The sequence below is a fragment of the Erpetoichthys calabaricus genome, chromosome 14 (assembly GCF_900747795.2).
Source record: "Erpetoichthys calabaricus chromosome 14, fErpCal1.3, whole genome shotgun sequence".
Lineage (NCBI taxonomy): Eukaryota > Metazoa > Chordata > Cladistia > Polypteriformes > Polypteridae > Erpetoichthys > Erpetoichthys calabaricus.
Genome location: NC_041407.2, coordinates 35,922,670 through 35,933,543, shown reverse-complemented (window position 1 = coordinate 35,933,543; position 10,874 = coordinate 35,922,670). Strand labels below are relative to the sequence as shown.

At 40.5% G+C, this 10,874-nt stretch overlaps 1 protein-coding gene across 1 annotated transcript in view; it reads right to left on the bottom strand.

Annotated features, from left to right (window-relative positions):
* LOC114664444 (E3 ubiquitin-protein ligase rnf213-alpha-like) overlaps positions 1-10,874 on the bottom strand; it is a 282,755-nt gene that overhangs the window by 165,166 nt on the left and 106,715 nt on the right. The window contains exon 11 of the mRNA XM_051918957.1: positions 144-296. Within this exon, the coding sequence (XP_051774917.1) occupies positions 144-296 (153 nt within the window). The remainder of the gene's footprint in view (positions 1-143; positions 297-10,874) is intronic.

The window sequence follows — 10,874 nt, the reverse complement described above, 5'->3', positions numbered from 1 at the left end:
TAAACAAATCGTTTTTAAGATATCTTGTACAGATTAGCATGAGAAAAAATATTAACTATTGGGCTGTGTATATAACTTGGTCATTAAAATGATAAGACATAACATTTTTCTTTAATGAATAAATCCTAAATTGTGAAACTTACATGTCTGCTGTTTTTTTTGGGGACTTCAAATGTTTCAAGAATCTCAATGACATAAAGATTAGTTTTGCTGCATACCCACATTTGTCCATCTGAATCCATTAAATAATGCAGAACCATTATTTTGTAAAGAAACTCAGTTAGACCTTTTTTCACCTACATTAAAAACAAAAAACAGGCTTTATTTTTTGGAATTAAATAAATATATAAGCAATAAAGCATAACAAAATACACTTTACACAATGAATTTAGGCATCAATCAAATCAAATAGATAAAAAGTACATTTTTGAAGGTATTCTCAAACTTATTTATTTATAGTTTATGCTGCATTTATCTACTTCTGCTGAGACCTATAAATGGTATTCTGCAATGGAATCATACCCAGTCTAGGCCTTGTTTCATATCATCCCTTCCTCGCCAAGGCCAAGTACTAATATTAAAATGTTTATAAAATCATTGGATTGATGGATTAATAATAATCATCATCATCATCCTCATAATAATACTTTTAGTATATTTCAAATGCCTCATGGTTCATTAATGGTAATTTCTATAACTTAGTAGAATTAGTTTCATATTACTGTCATTATCTTCTGTTTTGAGTTTCCTTAGTAAATTTGTATTTTTCTTAGCTTCTCTAGTCATTTTTGTGATGCGACTGAGTTAGGTTGTGCAGTGGTTGCCATGAATGGAGAAGCTTTGCAACATGGCATCCTAACAGTAGTGGTAAGTATAAGCAGCAAAGGAAAGAACAACACAAAAATGTTAAGTACATAATATATTTAAAGGAATAAACAACAAAAAATGACAAAAATTCTGTAATAGATAGATAGATAGATAGATAGATAGATAGATACTTTATTAATCCCAATGGGAAATTCACATTCTTCAGCAGCAGCATACTGATACAATAAATAATATTAAATTAAAGAATGATAATAATGCAGGTGAAAAACAGACAATAACTTTGTATAATGTTAAATGTTAACGTTTACCCCCCCCCCCCCCCCCCCGGGTGGAATTAAAGAGGCGCATAGTTTGGGGGAGGAACAATCTCCTCAGTCTGTCAGTGGAGCAGTACATTGACAGCAGTCTGTTGCTGAAGCTGCTCCTCTGTCTGGAGATGATACTATTAAGTGGATGCAGTGGATTCTCCATAATTGATAGGAGCCTACTGAGCGCCCTTCGCTCTGCCACAGATGTTAAACTGTCCAGCTCCATGCCAACAATAGAGCTTGCCTTCCTCACCTGTTTGTCCAGGCGTGAGGCATCTTTCCTCTTAATGCTGCCTCCCCAGCACACCACTGCGTAGAAGAGGGCACTCGCCACAACTGTCTGATAGAACAACTGCAGAATCTTATTGCAGATGTTGAAGGACGCCAGCCTTCTAAGGTAGTATAACTGGCTCTGTCCTTTCTTACACAGAGCATCAGTATTGGCAGTCCAGTCTAATTTATCATCCAGCTGCACTCCCAGATATTTATAGGTCTGCACCATCTGCACACAGTCACCTTTGATGATCACTGGGTCTATGAGGGGTCTGGGCCTCCTAAAATCCACCACCAGCTCCTTGGTTTTGCTGGTGTTCAGGTGTAGGTGGTTTGAGTCGCATCATTTAACAAAGTCATTGATTAGGTCCCTATACTCCTCCTCCAGCCCATTCCTGATGCAGCCCACAATAGCAGTGTCATCAGCGAACTTTTGCACATGGCAGGACTCCGAGTTGTATTGGAAGTCCGATGTATATAGGCTGAACAGGACCGGAGAAAGTACAGTCCCCTGTGGCGCTCCTGTGTTGCTGACCACAATGTCAGACGTGCAGTTCCCAAGACGCACATACTGAGGTCTGTCTTTAAGATAGTCCACGATCCATGCCACTAGGTATGAATCTAATCCCATTTCTGTCAGCTTGTCCCTAAGGAGCAGAGGTTGGATTGTGTTGAAGGCGCTAGAGAAGTCTAGAAACATAATTCTTACAGCACCACTGCCTCTGTCCAAGTGAGAGAGGGATCGGTGTAGCATATAGATGATGGCATCCTCCGCTCCCACCTTCTCCTGATATGCAAACTGCAGAGGGTCAAGGACGTGTTGAACCTGTGGCCTAAGGTGGTGAAGCAGCAGCCTCTCCATGGTCTTCATCACATGTGATGTCAGAGCAACAGGCCGAAAGTCATTCAGCTCACTAGGACGTGATACCTTTGGGACTGGGGTAATACAAGATGTTTTCCAAAGCCTCGGGACTCTCTCCCTGCAGGATATCCCAGTCTGTAGTTCCACAACATTCTCTCAGAGTATTCTCAGCCTCCGGGGTCCACTTCCTGAATGATAGTGTGGTTACAGGTAGGACTCTCACTTTTGGTTTGTAGTGAGGCTGAAGCAGAACCAGGTTATGATCTACTTTCCCAAGCGCAGGCAGCGGGGTGGCGCTGTATGCGTCTTTAACGTTTGCATACAGTAAGTCAATAGTCTTATTTCCCCGGGTGTTACAGTCCACATACTGGGAGAATGCAGGTAATGTTTTGTCCAGCGTCACATGGTTAAAGTCTCCAGCGATTAGCACAAGCGCCTCAGGGTGCTGCGTTTGTAACTTAGCAACAGCAGAATATATCCATCCATCCATTGTCCAACCCGCTGAATCCGAACACAGGGTCACGGGGGTCTGCTGGAGCCAATCCCAGCCAACATAGGGCACAAGGCAGGAACCAATCCCGGGCAGGGTGCCAACCCACCGCAGGACAGAATATATATATATATAAATAAATATACAGAAGAAAACAATAACATTCAATGAAAATAAATTAACTTAGTAAGCACAGATAAGCTGCAAAAGTTATTTGATACTCAGAATTTAAGGAAAAATTGAAAATAAACACACACATATAAAAATGGCATCACAGTAGCAGTGCAATAAAAAAGTAAGAAACACATGTTCATATACACAAGTTTAGAAAAGGAGGAACTCAAAACATTTAAACAAAAAATATAGACAGAAGAAATATCTACAGAAATGTAAATAACAACGTAACCAAAAAAAATACAAATAATGAAAGAATAATAATGGATCAAAAAAACATAGACATAATAATTATAAAAAGAGAACATATATCCAGAAAACTATAAATAACATAATAACCAAACAAGATAATTGTAAATATATATATATATATACAGAGAGAGAGATAGAAAGAGAGATACCCCTTTCAAAGTTCACATATTGTTCATGTGAAGTGTAAAAGTCCATATTTAAATGTCTAAAGTGATTGAATAATTCAGATTTTAAGAAGGTTGCATGTGAAAGACGTGTAGATATGATTTTAAAACATTGTCTTTGATATTACGGCTACAAGAAAAACCAAAAAAGGGGAATCAGAAATGGTGGTGTTCAAGTTAAAGGCATGACAAAGTTTTAAAATAGGGATTCATATTCAGTTGTCATATAAAGAGTATATAAGGCTGCAAGTAAATCAGAGTATTGGGAGTTGATTTATGTTGTGCTGAACGTAATAAATCTTTGGTAATAAAGCAGCTCGTTTAACGGCCTTGTGTATACTTTTCTTTAAATAGCCACTGTATGAAAACCACATTTTAAGGTCTAGGGCCATTTTATCAAAATCTTGATTGTTAGAACAAAAGTACTTAATGCAAAAAACTGACCTACAGTAAGGTTGTTAACTAATGATCAAGGGAGAAAACTTGTAGTATGAAGTAAAGTATTGTAATCAGAAGTTTTCCTAAATAAGGAGAATTGGAAGGAAGTGCTGACAATAGTAACTAAAACATTTAATAAATGAATAGATGTAAACTTCAGCTGAGAGTGAATTTGAGATAGGGATCACTTTAAATGATATAATTTTGAAACAAATCTAATAAACCAGAATCACTATTCCAAATTATACAAACATCATTAATATATCGCAAACATGAAATAATATGTTTAAAAAAAGTATTGTCACCAGAGTAAATAAGTTGTGTTTCGAAATTAGACACATGCAAGTTAGCTATACGGGGCAACACCTTTGTTTTGGTGAAAAAACTTTTTGTTAAAGACAAGCAAATTTCAATTGAGAGAAATATTCATAAGTTTGCAAATGAAGTCAAAGTGTAAAAAAGTGCCCAAGACCAATATGTTGAGCAGTGTTTTGAGGGATACTGGTACATAATGATTCTATATCCTGTGGTAAAGTGAAGTCTGCAGCTGGTTTGCATAGATTTAAATAAATAATCACCAGACTTGCGTCTGCAGGTGGGTGTATGGTAGCGTGGCGAGAGCGGTTCTCATATGCGATGCGGGAGTGGATGCCCTGAACTTAGTAGACAGATGTAGGATTGCCTGTGACCCTAATTGGCACCGGGAGCTGCTGACTGCCGCAGCTGTGCCATGTCCTTGCTTTAAAAGGGAAGCACAAGTGCAAGACAGAGAGGGAGAGAGAAAAGAATCAAAAGGAAAAGGCTAATTGAAAGAAAAGAAAAGAGAGAGAGAGAGAGAGAGAGAATGAGTGAGAGAGAGAGATGAGTGAGCACCAGAAAGGCGGAGAAAGTAGACAGCTATGAGGAAGTCCCTCGGTGCTCAGGGGCTGATTGCTACTCCAGCTGAGTGACCTGAGAGCTGGAGTGGCCGAAACGCTGCTCATTTGTAGTGATTTGTCAGAAAGAGGCAGGGAAGGAGAGGCTGAGAGAGGCGTTCTGGGGGTGGTGCCATGGGATGCAAGCCTGACAGTGGGAGTCAGAGGCTGTAAAGCACAGGTCACTAATAGGCAGACCGCGGTCCTGGTTCGGGCCCAGACTCTGTTCTGTCCGTTCCCAGCCCCAGAACAGACATATCATTGAGTTTTATTTAGTTTTGGCGGAGATTACATTTTTACCAGCAACTCTTTTCTGATAGTGTTTCTACACCGCTACTCAGTGAAAGGGACCTCCTATGTGTCTCTGATTGGCCAGTACTTGTTGCCTTCATGGGTTTGAGATGGTTCGGTTTAAGCATGAAGACTGAGATTGGTCAAGGAGAAGACAAGAATATTAGTCAATCACAAGCAGAGTAGGCCTTCACTGAACAGAGGCGCAGAAAACCTGCAATCCACGTGAAAACAGCTGGCACTCTTTTCTCTCAAGAGAGAGAAAAGCGGTGAAATTGTCAGTCAATGTGCTATGGCATTTGCTAAACAGCAGAAGGTTGACACCGAAAACCGGGCTTTCAATCCAGAATGGACCGAGGTTTTTATGTTCATAATTTCCATAGGAAGCTTGAAACTGCTATGTTTCATCTGCTCTGAGACGGTGGCAGTGGTTAAAAGTGGGAATGTGAAACGCCATTATGAAACTAAGCATAAAATTTCATTTGAGAAAAGTTACTCACTAAATTCGCCAGTTAGGCTACAGAAAATAAGTGATCTTAAAGCCATCTACGATTGGTCAACAAGGATTTTAACACATTAATTTGCTGACCAACAACTCACTAATGAGTGTTCCCTCAGAGTTGTGAGGGTTTTGGGATGTCACTAAAAACCATTCAGTGATGGAGGCATTATCAAGAAGTGCCTGAGTGCAGTAGTTTATACCCTTTTTGAGGAAAAACAAAAAGAGAAGCTTTGTGAGAAAATAAAACAAATACCTCTGTCTCCATCAACAGCCACAAGGAAAAGTGAGATATTTGCCAGAGGTGTGCTAGAACAGTTGCATGAAGCCATGCATAAGGCTCCATGCATAGACTTAGCTGTAGATGACTCCACTGATGTGTCTGACAGTGCCCAGCTGTTATTTATGTAACATTCATGGAGAAGAATGAGTTTTGTGAAGACCTGTTAGGTGCCACACCTCTTAACACCAATACAAGTGGAGAGGACATCTACCTGGCCATAAAGGAGATGTTAATGAAGAGGAGAACTGAGCTGAAACAAGTGATTTCCATGACCATGGATGGAGCCCCTGCCATAGTAGGGAGGGAGAGAGGAGCTGTGGCAAGAATGAAAGAGGATAATCCCAAGCTCATCTCTTACCATTGCATCATTCATCAGTTTGTCCTGTGCTCTAGCCTGTCAGATGAGTATGCTAAGGTGATGGACACCATGATGAAAATGCTAAACTTTCTGCATGCATCCTCTTCTATCCAACATCGCATGCTCAGGGAATTCCTCAGAGAAATGGATGCAAATGCTGAAGACTTCCTGATGCATAATAACATGAGATGGCTCAGTAAAAACAAAGTGTTGGAGTGCTTTTGGGCCATCAGAGAGGAAATCACAGATTTCCTAGCACAGCTGAAGAGCAAAAAGGCAACACTAGCTAAGTTTCCATCCAGTTTTTTGCGACGTTTTGTTATCGACAAACAGAATATACGTAAAAAAAAAGTGCGAAATTTGCTGTCTCCAGCCTGTTTTCATCAAACTGGCTTTTTATCGATAAAATGGTGTGCGTGATGACGTCATCCCCCCCAAAACGAACTGTCGCATAACTTTTGTTGTATCGCGAAAAAAATCTGCCCTTGAGCCGTTTCCATACATAATTTTGTGTATGTCGCAAATTATCTACCTTTTGTTTTCCACGTTACACCCCCTCCACTAAACAAAGAAATGGAGAGATTATTCAGACAGTTTTTTGAAATTTGCCAACTTACTGTTATTTCAGTTTCACAAATAATTGGAATTGTACATAATATCCGAAGACGACAGCAGAATGAAGCAGTTGCTTGTCTGAATAGCCCTAGAGCTCGAAGAAAGTACCCCAGTGCGACGAAACCCACGGGTATGGGAGAGACGACGGAATAAGACCTTCTGGGAGGAGGTGGTGGAGAGACACTTAACAGAAAATCTCTGGCTGCAACATTTTATAATGACACGGCCGACGTTTGACATGTTGTGTGGATTCATCAGTCCTGATGTTGCGCCCATCACAGGTTGCCACCGACCACCGGTTCCAACCCAAAAGCGGATTGCCATCGCCCTTTACAAGCTGGCAACCTGCGCCGAGTATAGAGTAGTTGGAGAAACTTTCGTGGTTAGTAAAACTACCGTCCATCGATGTGTATATGCTGTGTGCACCGCTATTAAAGAAAAATTAATGCGGCGTTATATCAGACTTCCGACTGTAGCGGAGGCCAATGAAATTGCATACCGCAATTCCTTGGTGCATCTTGTGCCACAGATTTACGGTGCGCTGGATGGCACGCATGTGCCTATTCTTCCCCCGACGGAAGGCTACCGCGATTACATTAATCGCAAAGGGTGGCCATCTATTGTTCCCCAGGCCCTTGTTGATGACAGGTACATGATACGAGACATTTGCGTTGGCACTCCTGGAAGTGCCCATGATGCAGCTGTGTTTGCAGCATCGGATCTGTACAGGTGAGCCTACCTTTCAACATCCCTTCACAGTGCGATAACAACTGAATTAACCTGCTTCCCTTAAGGTTTTTAATTAAAACTGAAATTTGAATTAATACAAAATAACGACGTTTAATCAAAAAAAAAAACTCTCTTTACCAGACCATGCGAGCCGCTCCGCCATTCTCGTTTTGATTGCACGTGATGAAAATGTGACACATTTATTTGCGTTAAAGCCCTTTTTTCCGACAAAAACGGTTTCCAATGTAGTTTTTGCGACATCTGAAGTATCGACATGGAATTTATGCGCTAAAGTTAAACGGAAAAATATTATGTCGACATGTACAACATTTCATCGATAATTAGCATTTCCATCAGCTATATTGGTAAAAAATTTGAAGCGCTAAATATTTTTTCGCAAAAACTCCTTGGATGGAAACCTGGCTACTGTTTTCTTGCTTTTTAGAAGATGAGAAGGAGATGGACATTGTGTCTTTTTTGGTCGATATCACTTCACACCTGAATCAATTGAATTTAAAGTTACAGGGGAAGGACAATTCTATGTGTGACCTGATGATAGCTGTCTGCACATTCTTGAGGTATGCACCACACCTGCTCATATTTTTATTTACACATTCCTGCACAACCTCTTCATTAATAACATTATACAGTAAAACCTTGGATTGCGAGTAACTTGGTCTGCAAGTGTTTTGCAAGACGAGCAAAAACTTTTAATAAACTAGGGGGCTCCACCCCCTGCTTGCTTCACTCACCCAAACCCGGGTTTGTTTTACCAGATATACAATTTAAAGAGATTGTTAATTTCATGGGGATTGTTACATATGCATTATTTTCACTTTTACTTTAAAACTTTTGTAAAAAGAATACTTGTCCTTTATTTCCAGCCCAGGGCGTGGTTAAATCTCTTTCTCGCAGGACATATAACGTTGCCTGCATTGTGAATGGGGGGCTGAACATACACTAATGAGTTGCAGTCGGATCATCTGCTGGCTTCTTGCTGCTGGTGAGCTGCATTTTCTGCTTGTCGCGGTTTGCGTTGATCATTTCAAAGCCTGTACAGCAGCTGTCCTTTTGCCACTTTGCGTCTCTGCCGCTCGCATTGCCGGGAGATGGGGGGGTTTGGGGGGTATGGAGGGGTGGGGGTTTGGCTAACCGCACGCTAACGAAAAGTGGTTGGATCATCTGCTGGGTTCCTGCTGCTGCTGCTGGCAAGCTGTGTGTTCTGCTTGTCACTTGTCGTTGTTTTAAGAGCTGGGAGCACATGATGTCTGTCTGCCAAAAGCATTCCAACAACTGCTTGGTTAGATGACCGTGAACTTGTTTTTCAATGTTGTCTCACAGCCTTGTCTCACGTGACATTAAAGTGTCTCTCGCAGGACGTCAAATTGCATCTCTTGGCACCAAGTCTAATGTTTAAGGTCCCCGCAAGACACTCCGTGGCCAATCTCTTTCATCTCAATAAAATTAAATTGTCTTCTGAGAAGATCACATCTTGTCTTCCTGGTCTCTCTTCCACCAAGATTTTTTTTTATAATAGAGAGATTTTAACTTGATAAACGAGCAAGTTCTTGCAATACAAGTAGTACATATATGCTTTACCTGCTGAGTGTCACGTGATCACAGCTGAGCCGATGGTTCTTCTCTCTCTGCGGGATTGTGGGTAATTGTCTCCCATGCTTGGTCTCAGTCAGCGTGCCTTACTCATATAGTCAACATCCGTACGAGCGGATACTGTTTACTATAGCATTGTGACGTTGTGTATGTGTGTGTAAAGCATTTTATTATTTTGTGTGCGAGCGACGAATCTGTTTAATGACATTGCAATGTTACATTTCTGCGAAATCCTCAAAAGGAGGCAAAAGCAACTGTCATTGGATAGGTTCCTTGTTGAAAGTCGCCAAAAAAGAAAAAGATTCCAGTGAGCCAAAAGACCACAGTGATTCTGTTAGTTATAGTGAAAGTCGTCCTACACAATAACCCTCCTGCTGCTTTTATATCTCTCATCTCTCTCGTCTCTCTCACACCAGCCACAATTCTTTTCAAAGGTAAAATGTTCGTTAATTTATTTTATGTATTTTTACTTTATATTTTGTATTATTCATTTTTATATGAATATTTTTGGGTTGTGGAACGGATCATCTGAGTTTCCATTATTTCTTATGGGGAAATTTGCTTTGATATACAAGTGCTTTGGATTACAGCACGGTTCCGGAATGAATTATGCCCGCAAACCAAGGCACCACTGTAATAGCATTACAAATATTACAAACATAACAACTTAATATAAAAAAGCAAAGCAAATCTCTTTTTTGTTAAACAATTCTGATTCTAATTCTAATTCAGGTGTTCAAGTAAGACCTGCATGGAAACACTTTCCTACACTGAAGGAGTAGGTCCAGGGTGAGAGGGATGTATCTACTTTTTCTGACTTTGTTGACAAGCTGATTGTAAACTTCAATAACTGCTTCAGTCTTGGACAGTGGATCACCCTGTTCATGCAGAATCCATTCCTGATAACAGATGTCAGGGGGTTGTCAAAAAAAGCCACACAACTCTTCAAGTGGGCAAATTCTGGGAATCTTGAGATGGAACTGATTGATCTCCAGGGAGATGTGGCTCTGAAACAGTGTTTTGGAGGAAATGACCCTGCCACCTTCTGGTTTAAAAAGGTCCCAGAGGCAGCTTTCCCAGGGCTGGGGAAAGTGGTCCTGTACATATTGACCATGTTTGGTTCCACATACAGTTGTGAGACAGCTTTCTCCACCATGAACATAATAAAAAACAAATATCGCTTAAGGCTCACTGATGACAATCTTCACACATGCATGAGGCTGGCACTGACACCATTCTAGCCCAGATTTAAAATACTGGCAGATGAAGCAAGAACTCACTTCTCTCACTGAACAAGAGAAAGTAGGCAGTGAAATATGAGGGAAAGAAACAGGGGAAGATACGTTCAGCTTAAAACATGTCTGCTTAAAATTTCTGGGTCCATAAAATTTTTCTAAACTGTTACCTTAACTTTGGGTAGTCTACACTCTGAACAACCTTCTTACTTTTTCCATCTTGTACTCCCCTTGCAGTTTTGGGATATCATTGGCATTCTAAACACTCTACAGTGATTGACTAGGGAAATAATGTATTAGTGTCATGGAGTTCTCAGTGTTTCGTTAATTGTTTAGCTATTCCTCTTGTTGCGTATAGGCTGCTCCTGGATTACCTCAGGCATATGAGTATTTTGTGGATGTGTTTTCTAAGATGGGTTCCATGACACATCCTCCTCATAGACCCTACAACTATGCACTCAAGCTCATTCCAGGAGCAGCACTGCTTACAACCTGGATGCATATATTTCTGAGAATTTGGCTAACTGTTTTATTAGACCATCTAGTAGCC